Genomic DNA, 25847 nt, shown 5'->3' on the forward strand with positions numbered 1-25847 from the left:
ACACGTTCCGCAAAGATATTTTTACGAGTATGGTACATGTGTGGTTTAGCAGTACTAGTAGTGTCATGTCTACCTACATGACACTTACATAATATAAAAGCTCAAGCATTATGGTGGCAGTCGAGCCGTCCGGCCTGGCAGTCGAGTAGTTGGGGAACTAGCTTCTCACTGCGCAGGCCTGGGTTCGGGCATAGATGTCTACTTACCTAATACTAAGAAATTCCCTGGACGGATCATGCCTTGGAATACGTGAAGATCACGTTATCATTATTTACCATTCTCACTTCAAAATATGGAAGGCAGATGGCACCAGCAAGAGCACGAAACAATCACAGCTTTGACAACTTGAAAATGTTAGAGGTCACGCATTACAGTCAGAAGACCCATTACGGTATACCGATTCGTTGGAAATTCCGCAGATGAATGTGTACGAGGTGCATGTACGGTTAAGTAGTAGTATTGTATAAGTTCCGGCGTATGTACTCCATCATACCGATCTGAAAATCGGTCAGCATTTGGAAGGAAAAAAATCCACATTTCACGAAATAAATGAAATGGCAATGAAATGAGCACAGTTGAAACGACGTGGAGTTTTATTTCAAAAACCAAAAAGTTCACATAAATAACTCCAATCATATTTAAAAAGACATTCCTTTGATCATCAAAAAATTTGAAACAGCCTCAGAACGCGCACAACAGGGGTGTTACATAAAATTTGTCAAGGGCTGCTGAGGAAACGAATGGCCTCATGCATGTAATTGCCGTGCTAAAGTGTTGCTAGGCAACGTGATGGACACGCATCTCCAGCTCCCGGAAGCAAGAGTTCGATCCCCGTAGGACAGTGGCTCGCAAACCTTTGTCACTCGCGGCTCCCTTGCTTATTCATGGTTCATGTGCGGCTCTTTAGACTAGTTTTGTAGATATTGTGCATTCATAAAAGAACCACTACGATAGGGAAGACACTTCAATATTTCTAGCTCGTCGCGATGTTCCTGACAAAGGTTGGTGTCACCTCTAGGAGCAGCGACGCACGCTTTGAGAAACATTGCCGTAGGTGGCACAGTTGTGGTCGGCTGAAGTTGGTTGGTTGGTGGTGATCTCGCCATCGTGAGTTGCACACCTCACAAAATTTATATTTCACCTTAGAATATTCATTTTTTTTGTCTCGATTTCGTCTTCAGGAGATTGATGTCAGCAGACAAAATGGCACAAAACTTACATAAATGCTCATAGTTAGGTTTACAATTACTAATATTCCGACACAGCCATTTCTCTGGAGAAAATTATGGATGTGAATTGTGTTGGATTTGTTTGAGGGCTTTGTGCGTTTTGAAAGAGGAAAAGAAAGTGTGTGCCTCCACGTATTGATTAGGCTCCAAGTATTACGTCAGCATCGAGGGGGGAGGTGGTTTCGGATTTGTTGACTTTTGATGACAAGGAGGGAGGGGGGTTTGAAGGTTGCTTACGTCATCAACCACCCCTTTTTGAAGACATAAAATATTCTAAGCTGCTGACTGACGGGGGGAGGGGGGGGGGGTCAGTGTTTTGCTGGCTTTTGCTGACAAGGGGGAGGGGGTCAAAAATGGCTGAAAATCTGCGGAAGTGTTACCACAGTGAATGTATGGGGGTCGTCCTTCAAGGCCAGAGAACATTGTTAATAATAGCAAGGAGGAAAAGCCACGATTGAATTACAGCTAGGGTAAGGGAGCCTCAAGTAAATGGCCATTGAGGCAGCAATCGAGCCGAAAGTTAGCGATCATTAAGGCAAATCGGTCGTCGGTAAATGATCGTGAGGACAAGGGAGCCGCGTTACGTGATCGTTAAGGTGAGGAAGCCAAGCCGTTGTTAAGTGCAGTCAAGAGAGAAATGCCTCATCTTTCCCATTTCTAATTTATAGAATTAGATCAGCTGAATCGAATATTTTAAGAACCAGTCAGTGTTTCCCAAAAAAAAAAAAAATTGGACATCAAGTGGCCTGGAGGGGTTCGTCATGTCGAAGTATTAGAATTCACATTTCAGATTATGCATGTCTTTCCTCTATTAACAGAATACTGCATTGGTACGTTATATCTTGCATAGACAGATCTCTTTCCGATTGTTCAGCGGCAATCATGTCAATGTATCGGTCGAATATGTCAATGTGAGGAGAGTAGTTCTCTGGAAGAGTAATTGAGATTTTTGTATCCTTTCTTTCTGTAGTCTCGTCAACCGACCGGACGGACTTTAGCTGTTCTTTTTGTACTTTCGACAAAAGCCTGAAACACGCAGGAGAAAAATAAATTCTCGTACAAAATATCATTCTATATAGTGAAATTTGACAAGAAAATTACACATGCTTCTTACCATTAGACTCTTGCTCATGTAGTAAGGTCTATTAATGCCGTCATTGGTCTCGCAGTCGTCACAGAAATTCAAAAGAAGCGTATCGATGGCCATCTGGTAGAAGAAAATATTTTGAAAATATCATTTCATGAACTGAATGAACTAACCATCACAAAATAATAATAGTAATATACAACTGCATTAGAGAGGAAAGTGTAATTTTAGAAGCGGTTGTACCTCGTACACCGATAAGAAACAGTGGCACGTTAGGTAGGCGAAGATACAAGCCAAACCGACTGGTATCCATATATAATGTAATCCTTCGACATCCTGAAAAAGAGAAATAACAAAAAATATTTTAAGAAAATGTTTAAAAACTCAGTTCTCTTCGAGTAAATCCACCGTTCGTGTTTTTCTCATAGTCAACACTCTTTATAACAACCTCGCGTTATAGTAATTTAGTCCATTAAAACGACCGATATGATAAGTCTCCAATGTTTCAAAAGAAAGCGAAAAAAAAAAAAAAAGGCGTTTTGCTGCCATCTATCAAACAAAAAGAAAACTATTTATAACAAATACGCTCTAAAGAACGGGCGCTACATACAGTGTCGTAATCAGGCAGATGCAACAGGTGCACCAGCACAGAGCCCACTTGGAAGGGGAGCCCAGAATGGGCTCAAATGGGCCCTTCTCTGGGCCCAAGCATGGGCCAAAAGTGGCCTAAATGCAAATTCTTGCACAGGGCCACAGGAATGGCTAGTTACGGCACTGGCTACATAGGTCAGAGTAGTGTCAGTGTACTGACGGGTGCTACATTGGTCAGGGCAGTGTCAGTATAATGAAACTACCCAGACATATGTAGCGCCCGTTCTGGTGGACCACTGAAACTTGGTATACATATACGCTATATGGTCCATGGGGAAAAGGGAAAATTAAATAAGAAAGCTCCACCTCTTCACACCTGGTGGTCAAAAATTGAACATTTTTGGCTGTATTCGGATAAGCAGTTTTGAGGAAAAAACTACTCGGAGTACGTGGGAACTTTGATCATAGTCACCCTGCATATTGTTATTCGGAGATTCTAAGATAGTCACTCACCTGAACTATATCTAGACCAATGAAAGCGATGGAGACAGTGACTCCTACTTTGCCCACGAAGAGAACAAAGTCACCGATGCTTTCCAGAGCAGCCAGACGCATGAAATTGGCCGAGAGTAAAGCAAAAGCTCTCCTGGCACTTGGACAGAAACTCTCTCCATACATGGCTGTAATGAGCGGGGGCAAAATTCATTTTCTGAATTTCATGAACAAAAGGAAAACAATGAACAAATAGGATATACAGGGTGTCCTGTAAGTGCTATTGCGCCCTTTATCTCATCAACCGTTTCTCATAGAGGTATGGTTTCAATTTAAAAAATGCCCAAAATGTGTTCAAAAATTATCCCGTACTCGTTTTGAGAGTGAACATACAGTGTGTCACAAAATAAAAAAAAATCTAAATTTTTCTACGATTCCCCCATCTTCATGCTTCGAGTGAGAAAGTTAGAAAAAAAAACCTTAAATTCAAAAGCGATCGCATGATTTTAACAGCGATATTCGCAGAGATATTTGGATGTTTAGATAGCTTTTTCTCAGCCCAAGATATCAAGGAAACATTTATTTTCTGGATATTATGCTGAGGTGAACTCGGAAAGAAAAGTCATCTTGTCTCCGCTGGGACTCTGTCGAACCCAGGCCCGCTTGCATACCGGGAAAGCATGCTACCATCTACACCACTGGAGACACGACCCCGCTGATGACTTTTCTTTCCGAGTTCCCCTCAGCATAATATCCAGAAAATAAATATTTCCTTGATATATCTTGTGCTGAGCCATCTATCTCTCTAAAAACCGTCCCACCTGAGGGCTATTCCCCTGAAGTTAAGAGAAGCTACTAATGTCTCTACTTCAGCGCCTCACGCCACAGGGCGTGAAATAAGGAAGGCAGGGTCGTGTCTCCAGTGGTGTAGATGGTAGCATGCTTGTCCGGTATGCAAGAAGCCCTGGGTTCGAGTCCCGGCGGGGACAAGATGACTTTTCTTTCCGTGTTCACCTCAGCATAATATCCAGAAAATGAATGTTTCCATAAAAGCACGTGTTTTTTTTTTTTCTTATTGGGCTCAGAAAAGACGGGGCAACAACTTTCTAACTAGAAGTTACAGCACAAGGGGGACCGTTTAATAATTAAGATTTCTTATTTTGGGACGTACTGTATTCTCATTCTGAAAACTGGTACAGGGTAATTTTTGAACACCTTCTGTGCACTTTTTAAACTGTAATCAGTTCTACGAAATGTAAACTGTAATAACTTCTACGACGGATGGTTGATGAGATATAGGCCGCATTAGCACTTACAGGACACCCTGTATATATAAAAAAAATTACAGCTTCAGTTTATATATAATCAAAGTCCCACAATTCATTTTTTTCTTGGTTATGTTAATGGTACACAGTTTGTATTGGAATTATTATGAACATTGGTATTAAATTAAGATGATTTCTATACCTATCATGATGTAAGCGTTTCTCGAAAGAAATTTCAGGTAACTTTCAAAACAGGCCAAACAGCACTGCACCATCTTCCACACGATGGCGCATTTCTCTTTGTCGTCGCCAACGCTGTGAAAAAAAAAGGAATCGATTGAACGTCAAAATTGATGGCGATTTATTATCCAGTCAGATCATAACTCTTTTTAAAAACACGTGGGAGCTGATTATATAACGGGAGATACAAACATGGACCAGAATAGGGCTCATTGAAAACCTAGGCCGACTCATCCGTCATCTTTCATTGGATGTATGACGTCAGTATTATCGCTAAAGCCAAACTTTGTTCCTTATCCTTCTTCTTGAAATTTCTCTAGGTTACTCTTTTGGACATTCAGTAACCTAGTCCCTCACTGTCTCGGCGCGCGCACGCAGCAATGTCATCTTCCATCTTAACAGAATCAGGGGCCCCTTTGCAAAATGATATTTTTGAGCCTTACCTGGATAGAAATGCTTGTTCGTAACCAATTACATCTCGCTTACTCTCGAAAATTTTAACCGGATCTCATTTTTATGAGGCCTCTTCTACTCTTGAGGGGCTCCGGGCCTTGCCGGGCAAGCTCATGCGTTAGGACGTCACTGCTCGGCAGACACGGATTTATTTAGAGTTACAAATTTTGCTACACTTCTCTCATTCTACTAATTATCTAGGCCACCCATTCTTCGAATTTGTTACCTAGGCTATAACCGTAAATATGCCACTGTATGTAGCTTTGACTTGGAGCGGCAAAACCAGTTTTTGTTCTGAGATGGACAACGATAAGTCCACCTTCCTTCCTAAATACCTTAGCCTTCCACCATCACGTTTTGTACCGTGTTTTTTTCCGTTTTTGTACCGTGTTTTTTCCTGTGTTTACATCCCGTTTTGTATCGCTATGTCTGGCCGTAAATCGGCATGTTAAGGTTTCTGGGGAGGGGGGGGGGGTTCTGACTCTTGGATGTTGTGAATAGGCTCATTTGGCACGCTTGATACGCAACTAATTGCTACTTACTGCCATCCGAATAGGACTTATTGAAAAATCAACATAAATTTTTGTTTTGAATAACAAAGAAACTAAAAACTTTACATTTCATGGTCAGTTTGAGTTAAGTAAATTCCGTTTTGTTGTCCAAATGTTAATCAACTTTTAAATCAACCAGTATGTAACTAACTCGCCATCCGAGTGCCGTGGTGGTAAGATGTTCGTCTACCATCGTGAAGGTTACTGTCACGTAGCAGGTTCTAATCTCTGGAAGAATATAGGAGATATTTTCCCTAATGAACTTGAGGCAACCACCGATAGATGGCACACCCATTTCCAACCGAACTCGTTAATGGCATTAAATAACGATATCACCGGAGATTGCGTGGGGTGAAGTAGTTTACAAGGGCTGTAAGTGGTATAATGCGGCCTTTATCTCAAAAACCTTCCGTCGTAGAGGTATGATTTCAATTTAAGAAATCCTCAAAAGGCGCGCAAAAATTACCCTGTACCTGTTTTGAGAGTGAAAATACAGTGTTCATAAAATAAAAAAAATACAATTTTTTGTTCGGTCCCCTTGTCCCCTAACTTCCAATTAGAAGGCTGTTGCGCTCTATCTCCCGAGGCCCATAGAAAAAATTCCATGTACCTAAGTGCAATATTCGCTAAGATAATTGAATTCGAAAATCGGAGAAAAGCGATTAAAGAACGGCAAAAACTAACGGGCAATGCTTTTTTCCCTCATTTATGCTAACCTTTCAAAAACCTTTCTTCGATTTTTGAATTCGAATATCTCAGCGAATATTGCTCTTAGAGTTTTTAGTAATTTCTTATGTTGGTCTCAGGAGAAACAGGACAACAACTTTCCAATTGCAGAAGACAAGGGGACTGTATAAAAATTTATATATTTTTTTAATTTATGTGACACGCTGCATTTTTACACTCTCAAAACTGGTACGGAGTAATTTTTGAACTCATTTTGAGCATTTTTTTTCAAATTAGATGACATAAAGGCTGCATTAGCACTTACAGGGCACCCTGTATATTCAGCATATACTTCTGTAATATTGAAATTATTTTGAAAGAAAAAAAATATCTCCCTTAACAAGAATGACTTTTTTCCCTTAAAATTTTATAAATAACACAAAACCAATCCCTTCAAATTTTTTTAATGAATTTGTAAACTATTTACGGATCAATGGAACACTTTGTTTTTGAGACTTACTATTTCTGTAATAATCTAAGGAGGGCTCGGATCGCTTGCATCAATGCAATAATAAGGGAACCGAAACAAGCTGATCCAAGGTGAGAAGAGACCAAGTTCTTCAGACTTCTATAAATTGGACTCTCCAAGTTTTCTTTGTTCCTATAGAAAAACATAATAATAATAAACTCGTGACCTGTACTCATTTGAGTAGCGTTTAATTCAGTTAATGTTAATCCAGAGCCAGAAAGTTCAAGCAAAATATGCTATAAATGTCTTCCCTCCCCCCCCCCCCCATTTTAGTTTTTTTTTGCAAAAATGCCTTTTTTGAATTTTCCTGCCGTAAATTCAAATTTCGATATTGTTTTTTATGTTTACAAAAGAATTGTTATTATTATTATTTTTTCAACCCTTGGCAACGCCACCATAGATAAGCAAGCGCACTTGCCCGTTATGCAATAGATCTTGGGTTCGATTCCCGATGAAGAGAAACGACACGGCTTCCTGTTCACCTCGGCATAATATCCAGAAAGCCTATTGATTTCATGTATCTTAGCCGAGCAAAAGATCATCATCCAATTAATGGCATTTTTATATTTCAAATATCTGTAAATCATAACAATACAGTGTGTTCCTTTGAAGTTGAAGATCTCCTATATATTTTTTAAATTAGATTATACAAATACAACGCCACAACAGGCAAATTGCCCAACGAGGTGGCTGACTTAAGAACATCATGGATCCCCGAGCCATTTTTTTTTGGAGGCCCTACCTACTACTGCTACACCTCGCCCAACGAATCGGTACATGCGGGAATGTGAGACTTTTTAACGGGGAGATCGGCTCGCATTTGCGCCTATAAAAATATTTCTATAGTATGCATTGATTCAGAAATTTATGTTTTAAATCAACACCAGAGGACGACAGTAAAAATGTTTTTTTCTGGCAGTTGAATCAAAGAATTTCTCATTATTCTTTCGATTTCTTCAACAAATTCCACAAAAATTTTACAGATGATTATGATTATTAAAATAACATGTTTGGAGAGGTTGCAAAATCTCCCTTCCTCCCATTCCATCACCTACAATGAAGAAAATCAGACTGGAGGCAATGAACTTGTTACGGGAACACGTTTAAAATTCAAACCCTTCTATCTGGAGGGCAATCGACAGAGCCCCTTAATAGTAAAAGAGTTGAAAATTAAAAATGATAATAATAATAATTCTTTTGAAATTATCAATGCTAAAAACATCTAAGTTGTACCGCACAAGACCTCTAAAGATCACGAGTAAGCATAAAACAATATCGAAATCGGAATTTTTACGGCAGAAAAATTTCAAAAAAGGAATTTTTACAACAAAAAGTTTGAAAATAGGCAAAAAAAAGCCTATTGTAAAAAAAAACTATAATAATCTCATGACCAAAAGTCAAATAGACATCTGGTTCTTATGCAAATAATATACCTTGTGAAGTACCAATTGCTGACAGCTCCAGAGACGACCAAGTATTGGCAAGCGAAGACAAACTGCGTCATCCATAAAAACCCGAACAAAATCAACCATCGGGCCACCTGCAAAATTATGTGTTTGCATTATTTTATTTTTAATAAAATAAAATGAAAAATTGAATTTTCTACAGCTTCTTCAATTACTCTCTTTGATACGTCAACGTGCAAATGAGTCGTACAGTTTTGAAACTGATTAAGTGCCTTCCAAATACTTTTTACAGAAAGAGTTATATTTTGGTATTTTGCAGAAAAATACGCTCCAAAGAAGCTTTTTTCACTTTCTGTGAAAAAATCTGGATGACACATAATAAGTTTTTGCGACTGGACGACTCAAACATCATCCTTTAAAACCAATTCTGTGCCTGCGTTCATATGAATAGGCTTGGTAACTTTTGAAAATATTTAATGAGTATTGCTAATAAATCAGTAAAACGACGGATACCTTAAAAAATTGATGGATAGGAAAAGTAACTTCACCGTTGGCATTGACCTCTGGTTCTCCGGCACTCTGTAGCAGAATAAATCCAAACAACAAGAACGTGCAAACAGCCGCTTCAGCAAGAAGGGTCTGTAATGTGAACGATGAATTAACAGAAATTTAAAGCCATGTTTATCACATCATCCCGATTCTATGTAACTAAAATCCATAAATCGAAATACACCGAGTTCGAAATATTAGGGGGAAAAAAACCACAGTTTTCCCCACTCTCCATAGTGGATTTCGAATTCAGAGAACCCCAAGTCAAAGCGGACATTACACGATGATATCTGTTGTTTTGAAACTCCGATCCCCACTCCCACGTATGTAGAAAATTAACTCAGACCCTTGCTAACTCTCCGATGAGTCCAGTTAGTTACATACGGCAGAAGTTTCCAACTTTTTATATCACGCGGAACCCTTGATGGTTTTGAAACTGTGCCGTGGATTCTTTAAAAAAAGCACGAATATTTCTCGAATATAACTATTTTTATTGTAACATCAACAAGAAGTTTTACATAATTCGGTGGAACTCCAAGGAAAACTCGTGGAGGTTGATATACCTATCTGATCCGATCATTTCGTCGCACCGTGGTCATTTTTCTGCAAACTGCCATATTTCTTGCGCATGTGAAATTAATAGTCATTTATTAAATATGCCCATATCTGATTGAATAATGATTTGTCACATTTAAAATTTCTATGCAGTATGTCTCATGTATAGAGTTATATTTTCGGTAAATTTTGTAAAACTTGGTTGCAAACGCAGCATGTTATAAGCAAACATCATGTGATGAAAATTGGAATTTTTATAGGAAACATTTACATTTTCATGAATATGCATAGAAGTGTGCACAAACTTTTTAGGTTGCAAGTGATTTGCAGCTTTTTCTGATACAGGGTTGATCAAAAACATTTTTTTCTTATGTAATTTTTTGTCAGTGCCCTAAATGCACTCGTGACATTTTAAATGGCAATGGTGAGTACGGTGTATATGGCCGAAATTTCATAACGTTTTCCCCAGAACTTTTCTAGAAAATTGAGAAAATGTCTAAACTTCATAAAAGACACAGACTTTTGGAAATATAGTGCACTTTTATATACTTGTATACACTATTTATATAATTTAATTTCAGTCATTACCCAAATAGGCTGCAATAGTATGAATGGCATAGCTCCGATTGCTTTCCCTGCTTCTTCAAATAAGGCCGCTACCTGGCAAAATGATAGAAATTCGCTATTAATCACATGCTTCAGGGAACTTTCTCATCACTTAAGGCCATTTCTGTTCACGAAAACTTTAAAAATCAAAAAAGAGGATCAAAAATAAATTAATAATTTACGATCTCACCAGGCCTATTCTCTTCCGCATAATGAAAACCACAAGGAGATAGATGACCTATAGCAAAATATTATTAATTTCAATGTAGATTCAAATGATATAGCTACAATAAAAATTATAAATTTTACTTTCAGTTTTTACGAATGCTAATTTGGATATGGAAATATTCTATTAAAATGGCGTAATATACAGGGTGTCCCATAAATTCGTAAATAGTTTAAAAATTTCTTAAAATTTTAAAGAGTTGGTGTATTTGAACGTGGTTTGAAAAAAAAGTTATTCTCACGAAATGGATTTTGGGGGGGGGGGCGGCGGCAGAAAAATAGTTCAGATTTTTGTCGATAGATGGTGCTGCTCAAAAGCAAATAGCAGAATTCTGAACCTGAACTTTTCTTCAATCTATTCTGTGTCCGAAACGTTAGTAAAGCATCAGCAGGTGATTTGTGGCTGAGGTAAAACAACTTCACCAGTAATTCTTTGTCCACCAATGCCAACATTTCAATGAAAACCTTGTGTAAGCGCCAATAACAGGAAATTTAAGAAATGAGCCGTTAATCGTACACATTGCATTTTATAGGAGGATTTTTAGATTTTGAGTGATTTGCGTTCATGCAAAACCCTCTATTAACAAAAATTTATTTTCCTCCCCTTTCGGGAGAATAAAGTTTTCGCTAATCGCATTCAGATATATTAATTCGTTAAATTTTTATGAATTTTTAAGTAATTAACGAATTTATGAGACTCCCCGTTCACTCCCCACCCGCATTAGCTGGCATGCCAGCTAACTGGGTTACCAGCTTTTTGAATGTTGGTTTGCGGAAAAAGTTATTCTCACAGAAAGGGGTTGTTTTGGCACAGAAAAAAATTTAGTTAAAATTTTTGTCGGTAGAAGTCACTCCACTAAAGCAAATCACGCGTGATTATACCTGAACCTTTCTTCAATCCCTTCTGTGACCTAAACATTCGTAAAAGTTCAGCCGGGGAATCATGGCTCAGATAAAACAACTTCAGCAGTAGTGCTTTATCCACCAATGTTATAACAATAAAAAACCTTGTGTAAGCACCAGTTACAGGAAAATTCAGAAGTAAGCTGTTAATCGTACATCCTGCGTTTTATGACTCATTTGCATAAAGTGATTTTCTTTCGTGCAGCACCCTCTACCGACAAAAAATTTGAACTAACATTTTCGTACCAGAAAAAAAATAAGTCCCCTTCGTGAGAATAACGTTTTTGCTAACTGCATTCAAATATGCCAATTCCTTTAGTTTTTATTAATTTTTACGAATTTATGGGACACCCTGTACCTCAGTATATATAAAGTTATACTCACAGCTACGATTGTAGCTATAATGGCAGCAACTAACCAATATTTCACGCGTTCAACTTCCAACTCCCGGCCCTGTAAGTCCTGCGGTAGCTGATCAGCTTCGGTCTTGTATTGGTACCACGTTACCCTTCGAGATTAATATCATCATTATTGTTGTCATTGCTAACACTAATTGAATGAATAACAATGGAATGAACAAAATTCTACAATATCGTACCATAGGAAGATGACCAATGCAACTACAGCCAGAGCGACGAAAATCAGCACTGCCCAAATTACGTACGACGCACAGAATCGAAAAACTATCATCAGGACGACTGACAACCCTAGGTTGGTAAGGTTAAAAAAAAAATCCAGTAATTACATCAATCTTCGGTAATTAATATTATATGACAAAAACAAATTAATTTTTCACAAGGAATCATGTGCAAGAGATTCCTTGTGAATGATTGGGCGGTCGATAGTGTTTTCTCCTGTATACAGGGTGTCCTGTAAGTGCTGATGCCGCCTTTATCTCATCAACCGCCCGTCATAGAAACATAATTCCAAATTAAAAAGTGTTCAAAAGGCCTTCTGAAATTACCTTGTACCAGTTCTGAGAGTGAAAGCACAGTGCGTCACAAAATAAAAATTCTGAATTTTTATCCGGTTCCTCCGTTCTCCAACTTCTAATTATAAAATTGTTACCCTGTACCTCCCGCTTCCAACTGAAAAAGAAAAATCCTTGTTTCCAAGTGTCATATTCGATAAGATATTTGAATTTAAAATCGGAGAAAAGTTATGAAAGAACAGCAAAAACTGTCAATGCTCCTTTACCTCATTTATGCTGTCCTTTCAGGACTATTCTCCGATATTTGAATTCGATTATCTAAGCGAATATTGCATTTAGAAACTTGGATTTTTTTTCTTGGCATCAGGAGACACAGAGCAACAACTTTCTTATTGGAAGTTAGAAGACAGTGGGACCGTATAAAAATTTAGATTTTTTTTATTTCGTGACACACTGTATATTCACTCTCAAACAGGACGTATTTTTGAATGTTTTTTGAGCATTTTTTAAACTGAAGCTAAACCTCTGCGAAAAAACGGATTATGAGGTAAAGGCGCATTGGTACCCGCAGGACACCCTGTGCATTCTCTCGTAATCAAATGTATTTATATTTAATTCTACTAAACAAAAATATTAATGACAGCCATTTTTTACATTTAATAGATATTATTTCCATTGAAATATAAGCTATATAATGTAATACCGTAAAACCTCGATAAGTCGTCACCTCAAGTTATCGAAAAATTATGACGGCTTAAGCGGAGTGCCGTCGGTTTCAATGTGCAATGTTGTGAAAATCGTATAAATTTAAAGTAGTATGAAATTTATTAAAGTGTGAATCAAAATAATATTAATAAAATTTATAGATCGCGAAAGAAAAAAATAATAGCAATTTTTTATCTTTTTATCTCTTATTATTTAAATTAGTGTAGCAAAATGTACTGTACACTTTGATTTATACTGGTAATTTTTAATTTAGACTAACAGAGCAACTGTTATTTTAATTCTTCATCAGCAGTTAATGATACAACTACAAAGTAATCTCGAACACTTTTGACTTTGTGGAGGGGGCCCTGCGCAGGGAAAAGTAAACAGAAGACCTCAACTTGGAAAAGAATGTGTAATTTTTTTCAACAAAGATATTTTGTTTAAATTTCAAACCCTAAATTAGTAGAGCCCATGCTTTCTATAATTATTTATTATCCGTGCCCGCGTTGCACTTTGATTAATTTGATTCTTCGATTTACATAATTTTTTATTTCCTTGCACTATGTGTAATCTTTGACGTATCAATAAATTTTGGTTTTGCCGGAGATGCCCTGGTGGGGCCGAAGTGCTTACGTTGCTTCTTGCGACAGAGCCTGGGTGTCTCGCGGTTTCTCCAGTAGAGCTCATGCAGAAATGAGATCTAGCTTGAACAGTCCCCACCGTTTCAAAAACCTTATCGGGCAAATGAACTTCCCAGCGTAACTTTCGTTACTTAAACTGTCCCGTTTGGGCATATAGGATTTTATGGTGACTTTTAAGCATATGGCAATGCTGTTAACAAGCTCTTTTTTTAATGGGAGCCATAACAATAGTCTGTTCTACTTTCTCAAATTTTTTCATAGTGACGAGTAAACGAGGGTTTAATAACATTGTTGTCTATGAAAGCTGGAAGGGGGCCTGAAGAAAAATGACGACTTAACCGGAGTGACGACTTAACGAGATTTTATATAGGACTATTCAGAATAAAAATTTCAGAATTTTTTACCTATACTAATACCACACAAAAGGATCATATGAGGCCAGCAATTGCTGATGTCTGATGCAACTTCCTATAGGGCGAAAAAACAATTGTAATTATTTTATGATATGAGAATAAATAATATGAAATGAAATACCGTATGTACAATATTTTAGGTTCAAAAAATAATTATAAGATGAAGCATGTCTGACCTCTAACCATGGTAAAGCAGTCTGTATTTTTGTCGTGGCGTTTTTGATGTTCTTCGGCAAGCAACGGCGGAAAGTTGATTTCCTACAGACAGACCAAATATTTTCAATGGAAAATAAATTATTCTGCAATATTAATTTTGCTGCGTATGCTGCTATACTTTGCAAAATATTCTGAAAATTGATTGTCAAATACTTGGATTTTTCTTAAATTTCCATGAAATACGGGGTGATTCTAAATTCACGGGACAAACTTCAAAAGGAGATATGACATCTAAACAAGCATTTTTAATAATTGAATGTGCGGTTGAATAGCAAAGGCGATAGAGGGTGTTTTTAGAGAGATTGCACAACAGTACCTCACCAAAAACAAATATTATATTTTTCCGATTGCAATTATTCATTGATTGCAGTTCCGATGTATATTTTCCGGATTCACGATGATGTGTGCTATCAACCATTTTAGGGTGCATATGCACCTTCGGATTGGATTGGAATTTGTGAACCATCAAGGTCCTTGCGCCAAATTTATGTTGCGCTAAACAATGATCAAGCGGTATAAGGTCTTGTGGTAGAATTTTAGTTACCAGGTTGCACCATGAGAAAGCCTACCTCATTAGAATACCCTGCAGCCTCGAATTGATTGCGCTTGTTGCAGCAAATCCGTCAGAAAAATATGATATTTGGTTTTGGTGAAGTGCTGTTGTGCACTCTCTACCGGCAATTGCGGTTCGACAGCACATTCTATGACCAAATATGCTTGTTTTAAAGTCTTATGTCACCTCTTAAAGTTTATCCCATTCCCCCAGTGATTATATATATTACCCAAGCGTCGTTGGTGTAAACGTGATAAATCGTACTGAATTCATAGCATTTGCCGGTTATTATGCATAATCATAATTTCAAATTGATAAATATGATGAATCGGTCCCATCGCCATGATAAGACTTATTATTCAGGTAATTGAATTGTAAGATAGATTTATTTCATGAGTCTGAACCGGATATATTATACTCTGGTTTAACGAATTTTTCCGTAGATCCCTGAAAAAACTTCAATTTGACGGTTTCCGGAATCAGACTTCGATATAATGTTTAACAAATTTTATGATCGTACTTGATATAGTGAACTTCCATTTAAAAAAATGTTTTACAATCATTTCCCGATATAAAGAACTCTCGTTTGAGCAATTCTTCGATAAAACGATTTTTTTTTCAAGAAATCATGATTTTAATCGTTAAATCGTGGAATTAATAAAATGGGAGTTCGTTATATCGGGGTCCGACTATATTTATCAAAAAAAATTACACTTATTTAGAATTTTTTTCATATTTATTGAATTCAATAATTACAATAGGGTGCCATGCATAATCACCGGTAAAACTAGTAAACTTACCAAACTTACCGAGACGATTAATGATTATGCATATAATAATCGATTCATCGCATTTCCCGTAATACATATACGATGCCAGTCTCGCGAAACTAATGAAAAGCTAATTCATATCAAATTTCTCTTCTAAAGTGAAATTGAAAATAAATATGTACGTACTTGTATCCATTCGGGCATTCATTATTACAGCTCGTGTTCAAGGAACAGGACCCAGCAGAGCACGATGAGTCCATTACTAAAAATCTGAAACAATAGAAATAATATATAGCACACGAATAGCTATCCAACTAATAGAATGCTTATTTTTGACAACGATAATTTCTTTCGATAATTATCTCTCAGAGGAGACAGATAGATAGGATGGATGATAATCTGTTACCCTCACTGACCGTTGTCCAGTTTTATCCACGCCAGACATTTCGACTGATGGTATTCTTTGATTTTGGACTCCACATATGTTCCCATACTTATCCACACCATACACGAGACGTCTTGGATCGCCTTTGTAAGCAGCAATACCGATGGACAATAGCTGAAAATGAATTAATAAATTTAGTTCGTGTCAAATGGACCAGTAATTTCAATCGTTCGTTTGCGCACTGTTGCCAGCCCGTGGGAATTCTCTGCCCGTTCGTGAACCATTTCACCAAATTATTAAATCCAGGTTTTCCTAGCAGCGGGTTTTCTACGGCCGTGAAGAGTGAGAATGCTGATTAGTCAAAAAAAATCTGAATTTCAGATTTTTAACCAATCAGCGTTTTCACGCTGCACCGAGCGCTGAAATTCTACTCCTAGGAAAACCCGGCCTACTGACACAAAATGTACATATAAATTTTGATATGACACAAAATGTACATATAAATTTTGATATGACACAAAATGTACATATAAATTTTGATATGACACAAAATGTACATACAAATTTTGTAATTTAGCATGTAACTTAGAAAAATACATGCCCGCATGAATATTTTACATGCACAAAACATAGCTTATTTTCTATTTTGAGCAAATTTCTCTCACGCATTCAAATTAATATGTGCAACTATGCATTGATGAAAAAATGCAGATAATATAGAAACTTAAAAGTATTGCAAGAAAAAAAATTCAAATTGTTCCTTTGTTCGATAGAAACTGAAAATTTTCTGCAAAACTAAGGAATTTCTTATACGGGCCGATTTTGGGCAATTTTTCCCTCGGGATCAGTGATGGCAACTAGGGCTTGTATTACATTCACCTTCACAAATGCAACCAAATGCAACCACAACTTCACAGCGCATCGGACACACTCGAGCAAATACAACCGATAAGCTCGCATGTATTGCATTCGTCAAGCTATGCCAAAGGTAAGTAAAAGAACTTTCGTAAAACTTTTATAGTGTGGACTAACAAAATTTCTCTTCCCATAGTAATCAATTTCATTTCTACAAATTCAAAACGAATGTGTTGCCATCTATTGATGAAAATACTTACTGAAGAATTTAAATAAGGAGAAATATATATACATACATACGCATTTCTCCTTTGAACTCTCAAAATTTTCCCCCCATAAATCCTAAAGTTTTTTTTTCCTCCAATGTTTCGTACTTTTTACATGCCCGCGTCAGGCATGTGATAGAAGGAAAAAAACATTCCCGAACGGAATTCTTACATGCCCCGTCATGTCGAGCAATATATTTGTCCAACCCTCCTCTGCATCAAGCGATGGGCGGTAAAAATGCGGTTTGATAGATGTTTTCTTTGCAGTAAAAGCAATATTGCAGGGAAGCTGGTATGCAAGATCAACAGGTGCAGTAGAGACGCTTGTCCAACACGGAAAAACCTTGCCTTTCGGGTATAAAACATTAAATTTGAAGTTCTGACATTTTCACACGTGTGCAATGGACACACACACGCACATGGACAAAATGAAATGCCAGAATAAAACTTGAAAATGAAATTAATTTCGGATAATATAGAAAATACAGCGATTAAATTTTTAATTCCAAGGGATTTTAGGGATATCCTGATCTGAATAAAACGTTTTTTGACGGTTCCGCGGCACTTTGAAGTGGCTGGCCCCGTCGCGAACTGGCCCCACTTCGGGCTTCGGCAGCAAAATGTACATTTACACTATAATTCATTACTTCTTTCGTTTATTTTGGAAGAACAAATCAACCAATTGACGTGAATTCTTTGCATTCGATTTGCAATTGAATGAAATATTTTTTAAAGTCACTTTTTTTTAAAGACCGCCTCCAGGGGTAGTGACAACCCGTTAATCAATGAAAATATTAAAGCCTAATTCTATTTTGTGTTTTATAAACAAGTGCAGCCGGTGCCACTTATTAAAATCATGGATAATGTTATCGTTTGGGTACTGTTATCATTTTTCTAAAGAAGGGAACGGACCAATATCACAACATGGTACGAAATTCGTCTTTTTTTTGTTTCAGTTTCTTTCATTTGGCCTGATTCAAATTTTTGTGTCCGAGAAGCTTTCTCAAGGAATCTATGAGAGGTATTGTACTTTAAAAAATGTAATACATGATTTTCATCATAGTTTCATTCTAATTACCTTACAATGGCCAAGTAAAAAAAATGAAGGATTTTAGAATTTAAAAAAATACAGAACGATTTAACATTTTGCAACCAATTATGTAGGAAATATAAACCGAGTTGTCATGTTTCAGCTATATCCGTTTACCATTCATACCATTTGACCAAACGGGATGTATGGTTACCGTACTTGCAAACGGGATTTATTTCGTTTACAGTTATCATTCGGTTATTGTTATCAGAAACCAGAGCTGGACAAATAGCAAAAAAAATCTAGGCGCCAGAACAAAAATTTTAGGCACCAAAATTAAGGCGTCAATGATAATTTTTTTAGTCGCCATTGCGACCTGGTGCCGACGTTACCGCACACCAACTCCGGTCATACATAGGCTGACGATATTTCCTCGAAAGAAATACGGGAAATTGGGATTCCAAATGCGGGAAAATACGGGACATCGCTAAAAATGACGCCAAAACTAAACAAAGTTGCCAAATATTGGAGAAGTTATATAAAAATAAAAATGGCAAATTGCGGTGGATTTAAATAAATTCCACGAAATAAAACGTTCACCAAGACACATGCGAGAGATTAATATTCTTATTTATCATTGTAATTATCATAATATAATTTATGAGTGGGAAAATAATTTCATTCTTTGACTTCAATAAAGAATAAAAATTCAAGTAAGCTTCATGTAAAAAATGGGAAAAACCGGGACACTTTCGCTAAAAAGTCGGGACGGCCAAAAATAAAAAAAAAAAACGGAAAAAGCCAGGAAAGCCGGGAAATACGGCACATATGGTCACCCTAGTCATATATCGCCATACGGGAATTTCCAGGAGTTGGGTGGTCGTCTCAGGCTCGGTAGGTAAAGAGCATCAGAATCAAGATGGTTCTGATGTTCTTCGGCCGGATTCGAACCCGTGGACCTTGACGATAATCTCCATAGTGGAAGAGGAGCATCTTACCACACACACTGCTCCACTCGGGCAACTGGGAATTGTCCAACCCTGTCAGAAACCCCGAGTCCCGATGTGGTCACATTAACCGGCATGGACTGTATCACGACACATTTTCATGGCGAAATTACAATTTTTAGTTTATGGTTGATAAATCAATACTTCAACTCACCAGAAATGTCATGTATGCTACGAATAATACAAAGAAGCAAACATCTGTACATCCCCGTTCCTCGACAAAGCCACCATTGGATTTCGCATGTCCATATGTCGAATTAGGCTTGAAATCAAAATAAAAAAAATTAAATACATAACGCAGAGAGAGAGAGAGAGAGAGAAACTCCATTTATATATTTCTCATATAACTCATACGTAGAAAAAAAAAGAAAGTTATTCAAAAATTTGAAATACAGAAGGGCTGGACAAATCTCAGGCTCCGGGTCACCATGGTAACTAAAAAATTGGTATTGACGCCTAAAATGTTCTTCATGTAGTTGCTAAATTGCAGTCTGAAACAAAATGTTTGAAATTTATAGCAGTCTATCTGCCAACGTGAAAGAGGGTTCACTATGCCTTTTGAATTATTATTTTGGACCTTTTTATTCAAGTAAAAAAATTTTTAGCGCCTGTTCTGGCACCTAGATTTTTTTTTTTGCGATTTGTCCAGCCGTCACATACAGTATTTTCAATTCAAAATCCATGATCACAACTGATACCTTCACAGAAATCGTTCTATTTGATGTCTCTGAACAACAGCAGCAGCAAGCCATTTTTTTTCTCATTGATTTGATCCGACAGTTTCTAATGCCTCTTAGATGAATGGCGACTGTATAAAAATTAAACACACACTCACATTAAAAAATAATAGTTTTTTTTTTTACATTTTTTACATTTACGACCAACTATTTGCAATAGTCAAATAATATGAAGAATTTTATAGCATTTTTCTTTAGAATTTTATAGAATTCAAAGCATAAATAAGAACACAAATCAATATCTCCAGCTCGTCGTGACGCCTCTGACAAAAGTTGGTGACACCCCTAGGAGCCACGGCGCACACTTTGAGAAACGCTGCTTTATGGTGTAGAAAAAGTATAAAATTGTATAAAATGTAACGAATACATCCTAACACAAATGCTGAATGACGTGAAATATCCTGAAGATACTCACCAACGTAAATTTTTTAAGCGAATCTTGTTACGGACATGCCCTTCAATATTCACAGTTATCCTGTATGACCAGTCAAGTTAACGCTATATAAACTCACATGTAGAAATGTATTTCAATGAGTCACCAGATTTCAGTCTTTACGATGACGCAATTCACGAAACGCGAACGTAATCCATACCAACTATATTTCTTCAGTTCAGAATTTTTACAAACTTCAACGGCAAAAGGTGAGAATCTATTGGCGTGTCGGTGGCCATTCGCAATCAAATGCAACATCGGAAAGTGGGATGGGATCCGTCAAACGTTTGCTTTCATCAAACGTCACGAGAATGCATTTGTTTCCATGGAAAAAAATGCGGTATAAAGAAGCAAAATATAACATTGAAATAGATCAGATGTGTTTCGACGTTCACATGCTTGGAATCATTATCCGTATGATACGGGGCGTTAAAAAAACTCTGGGTTTTTTGTCCAAGTGGAAGCAATGGCGTATTTGTATGAAGAAAATGCTTTAGGTAGGAATATTCGTGGAAAATATCGTGAATATGTTCTCGTCACGCTTCTGGGTACTATGAATGTTTTGGACAGAGTAGTTCTAAATAATTCTCGCTATTCTTTCGAATTATTTATTCAAGAGACTCGGAATCATGTGATGATTCTGTTAAAGGTAACTGACGATTGATTTAACTCTAGCTCGTTCCACGCTCCAATTCACATCTGTTACGAGTATCAATGCCATTTGGATTTGAAGCCCCTAAACCAGGGGTATTTGACCTTACAGATATAGCGGGCAGGAAAGCTAAGAAAAGACATCAGAATTGGACGGCTTTTATGTAAAAAGAACATTAAATCCACACTGAGAAAAAGCTATTTAAAGTTATCTTCGACTCGGATACCTCTTCGTTTAGTAGTTGGTTCAAGTGCACACAGACCTATATGTCTTCCCAACTTTGAGGCGTAAATGCGAGCCGATCTCCCCGTTAAAAAGTCTCGCCGCAGAGAGCAACAGGCCTACAACAATACAAGTATATACCATATTCAGTCATTACACTTCACTCCTGAAGTATAGATGGCAGCACTGAAAAATCATACACAACACTAGATACGCACTCAGATTGTTAGGTATACACACACTTACACTTCCGGCACCACTCACTAGGTAGTAAATTGCTCATGGCGATAGACCTGAGTTGTGCTCGGTTTGAAAAAAAAACCCTATATATCACTTGGTTCTATTTTGATTTAAGAAATCTCGCCTCTTTCAATAGTTAAGATGTCGGTATATCTCAAAAATGTTAAAAATGGCGCTTGGTTCTTTTTATATTATAACCGTCCAATTCATGGAAAGAATCGTTGCTTGTTAGTTTATGCTGTTCTTTCCCAAATTTCTTCCGATATTTCAGAATTCAAATATCTCTGCCAATATTCCAATTGGAAACGTGGAAGTTTTGATCTCTTTCGGTTTTTGAGGACAGGGTGTCCGCATAGGAGTTAATTTTTGTCTTTCAGCCGCTATACAACAATTTGCAATATGAACGTCGTATCTGAGGTCTGCACGTCATTGGAATACTTTTTCTAATTGCAAGTATGCCTCTAGGATCAACGGTTCACCAGTAAAATGCAGCAAGAGGAATTATGGAATCACACCCTGTATCTTAACGACTATGCACATAATATTTTGTTGGAAATTTGAAAATCAAAAATAGCTGAATATATGTTACCAGTTTACACAAATGCAGTCACCCGAGTGGTGTAATGGTAAGATGCGTGATTACGATTTATTTGCCGATTGACGCAAAAAAAAAAAAAAATTGACTGGATTTTCCAGGCGTGTCTGACCATCGGGAACGCTCTGATGTCTGTATCTGATGGGTATACCTGTGTATTTAGGTCAATGGGGTCCTGCACGTGAAGAAGACGGATAACTGTGTAGCCAGGCCATAACGGCCCTACACGCAGTGCAATGAAAAGTCCTGTGTCGTGAAGCATTCGGATGTCTGTAAATATGTTTTGTGTGTAACTATTTATTGCTTTGATTTATAATGAAGCTCCGGAAGGGGGCGGGATGGTTCTGGGGACGGGGGAAATTCGGTCACTCGGCGTGATGTGGGGTTTTCGGGTGTTTGGGTGGCGGCTGTTGTGGGACTTGGCTGAGGATGTTTAGTTGGTGCTGGGGGTTGCGAACGTCCTGGTGGTGCCGGGCGGCGATGCTGAACCATTGTTGGGTTGGGAATGGGATGGAGGCAAGGTGGCGAGAGAGTTGACGAGTGGCGCCCTGGGATGGTGGGTTGGCTTTGGTGGCTTTGCTTTTCTGATACACCAGTAGGTTTTCCCGGCACGTCCGCGGTCTTATGACCACTATGCTTAAATTGACACCATTCAACTCGTAAGAAAACCATGGGTTGTTCGAACCAAAATGAGTGACCATGCGCTTGCCAACGCTAAACGTCATGCTCCACTCATTTGCCCATGTTGCAATCCTGTTTAAGTTGGTCTGGAGCAACTCCCTATCGCTTTGATTCCCGATTACCCACATTAGCGTCATCTGCGAATTTGCTTGCTATCCTACAGATACTCCGATCGAGTTTATCGATAAAAAGTGAAAAAAGTATAGGGCCAAGGACACTTCCTCGAGGAACTCCACTTGTGACGCCTGTCCAACCAGAGAATTCCCCGTTCACCATAACTCGCTGTGACCTATCTCTTAACCACGATTCTCTCCAATTCAGCAAGTTGCCCCCAATCGAATGCCTTCTTAGAATCGAAGTAAACAACATCTACATTTTTGTCCTTACCCGAAGCCTTCGACACGTGATCATAGAAGGAAAGTAGGTTAGTCACAACTCATGCCGATTATCCGACAACACATTATTCTCGTCTATCCACCTCACGAATTGAAACTGTCTTTTGATAATGATTTCCAAAATTTTCGAGATGGAGCTCGTCAGACTCACTGGACGATAATTGGTCACCGCTTCTCTACTACCCTTTTTAAATATCGGAACAACATTAGCAAGTTTCCAATCCCTTGGGACGATACCCTCAGCAACACTACTCCTGTACATCTGTGCGACTGGCCCCAACAATTCTTTAGCACATTCCCTGAGGACTCTGGGGTAGATATCATCTGGTCCTGGCACTTTGCTTGCACATATATTTTTTAGAAGATTTAGGACCTCCACGTCTTCCACTTGAATATCGTTGAGGATTTTATTACCCCATGCAACACTCGTATATTGAATATCATTATCTCCATTAAAAACCGACGTCAAAAAGTCATTGAAAGCACTACACGTGCCTACATTGCTCTCTAACTTAGACTCTCCTATTGAGAGGGGGCCAACTGTCCCCTTACATCCATTATTGACGTATCTAAAAATGATTTTGTGTCAGAGCCAATGTTATCTGCAAACCTAGATTCAACTTCCTTTTTACTGTCCAGAACATTACCAGAACGTTTCAGAAGTGGTGAAAGAAAGAATTTCATAATTATCGGCAGAAATATTTTCAAAATTGGTGAAAATAATTGGTTCTACATTTCAATAATGAAACGTTTTAGCACACGGAAAGCTAACTTTTTTATTTTTTTACGCGACCTTTATTTCTATTTACTTATATTTTTAATGTTATATGACCCATAAAATAAATTTTGATATTTTAAATAACCGCTCGTCCATTTTTGAAAACTTATTGTCATTGAAATTACGTTTCCAAAGTCAATTGTTGCAGAGATATCTGCTGTGCAAACAATTTGGGACAGCCTGTATAAGACATTTTACAAACGATATTAACTCTGCGAAATGCCAAATAAATTGTTTCCCGCTTAATCGGATATTACACGCTGAATTGATTGATACACACCATTGATATCAGTTCAATCTGGACCGCCCGCAATTGTCACAAAAGACTGTTTTGACAAATAAAAACTTGCTTACCAAACGTCAGGTATCTCCATCCTTCTGTCGAAAAGAGTTTCTTTCCAACATAACCAGGAAATTGTCAAGTGCCGGATGAGGTAAGAGTGATTGCTGGCAATGTCCTCGCGGCAACTCGCGTGCATTAAGTTACAGCGAGAGTTTGCGTGCATTCGCGAAAATAAACGAAGAGGTCATTATATACATTGGGGGGTGATCCATCCTAATGCAGCACAGGCCGCTATAACAGTGGGGGAAAAAAAAATTGTGAAAGGTGGACGTCGAGCGGTCAGGGAACGAAGTGGGTCATCTCCCGGTGCAACCGCGATGTCCATTCCATTTTTACCGATTCTTTCTCTTCCCCTTCCCACTCTCTTCAATCATCTTCTCTTTTGCATTCACTACGATGTGCCATTGTGGCCGGCACTTCGATGTTTACTAGTAACGAGGGTCCTCGTATCAAAACATGATTGTGGACAGTAATAAAAAAAAAAGCATTATTTGAGCATCAATCCCTTTTGATGTTATTTCTGTTTTGGATTCAAATATATATCGGTCATCTTTCCATAGCAACCATCAAACAACCTTTCATATGGACTATTTATGTTTTATTCTACCTGAAAATTAACATGACCAAAATAATTTTCATGATTATAGGATTGTTCCCTTCAAAATTTTAATATTTCGTTAACAAATTTAGAAATATTTCATAAATTTATAAAAAAAATATTTGTAGGTTTTAAAAATGGCGCTTAGTAACGATTTTATTGCACTTCATTCATGAAGTTAGAATTCTTCATTCACGGTGCAAGGAATGTTTCATTCATGATTTCTAGATATTTCATTCAAAAGTTTTTACGAACATTTAATTAACAATTTAGAAATTATTGCATTAGTAATTATGGAAATATATCACTTCTGGTTTTAAAAATATTTTGTTCACATAGTTAGGATTGGATTGAGTTTTGGTTTTATTGGCGTAAGGACCAATTAGGTCAAACTGCGCCAAAACAAATGAGCAATTAAAAATAATGACATATTTAGGATACTTCATTTATGATCTTAAGATACTTCTTTCATGATAAAAGAAATGTTTCATTCACGATACATAAAATAATTTCATACACAGCATTCCTCTCGTTCACGGTACATATAAAATATTCTCATTCATGATCTAGGAATATTTTATTCAACATTTACAGATATTTCGTTCAAAAGATTAGATGATTCAGAAGATATTTCTCTAAACATTGCAGAAATACTGTATTTCATTAACAATTTCGGAAGTAATTTAAAAAATTTAAAAATATTTTATTCAAGGATTTAGAAATAAGACATTTTTCGTGATGCTCATTCATAAAATATTTCTCATTCACGATATAAGGAATGAAACTTCATTCACAATTTGTGAATTTTACACTCATAATTTGTGACAATTTCATTCAAGACCACGAGTCGTCTGATTCAAAAAAATTCTGAATATTTAACTTGAACAGTTTCAGAAATATTTCATTTAGAGTTTACAAATGTTTTACTGACATATTTATGATACTTCATCTGAGATTTTAGGATATTTAATTCCCAATGTAACGAATGTTTTATTCACGATTTTAAAAGCAAAAAAAAAAAAAAAAAAAAAAAAAAAAACCATTCATTCAC

At 37.3% G+C, this 25847-nt stretch overlaps 1 protein-coding gene across 1 annotated transcript; it reads right to left on the reverse strand.

Moving 5' to 3' along the window:
- Positions 1-632: 632 nt before the first annotated feature.
- Positions 633-24321, reverse strand: LOC149089423 (choline transporter-like protein 1). Its single transcript, XM_089239754.1, has 19 exons — positions 24210-24321; positions 19821-19930; positions 19277-19384; positions 15996-16138; positions 15766-15849; positions 14217-14298; positions 14032-14095; positions 11946-12054; positions 11732-11855; positions 10410-10457; positions 10202-10273; positions 9023-9148; positions 8537-8643; positions 7095-7235; positions 4867-4979; positions 3421-3587; positions 2560-2652; positions 2344-2436; positions 633-2255 (listed from the first exon to the last, which is right to left on the reverse strand). Exons 2-19 carry the CDS (start codon positions 19884-19886, stop codon positions 2205-2207), a joined length of 1791 nt encoding a protein of 596 aa, XP_089095880.1. The 5' UTR covers positions 19887-19930; positions 24210-24321; the 3' UTR covers positions 633-2204.
- Between the last annotated feature and the right edge of the window lie 1526 nt (positions 24322-25847).

The sequence above is a fragment of the Pholcus phalangioides genome, unplaced genomic scaffold (assembly GCF_987345545.1).
Source record: "Pholcus phalangioides strain wild (caught in Gottingen) unplaced genomic scaffold, Ppha-v1.0 ptg000002l_1, whole genome shotgun sequence".
In the NCBI taxonomy this organism is placed as follows: Eukaryota; Metazoa; Arthropoda; class Arachnida; order Araneae; family Pholcidae; genus Pholcus; species Pholcus phalangioides.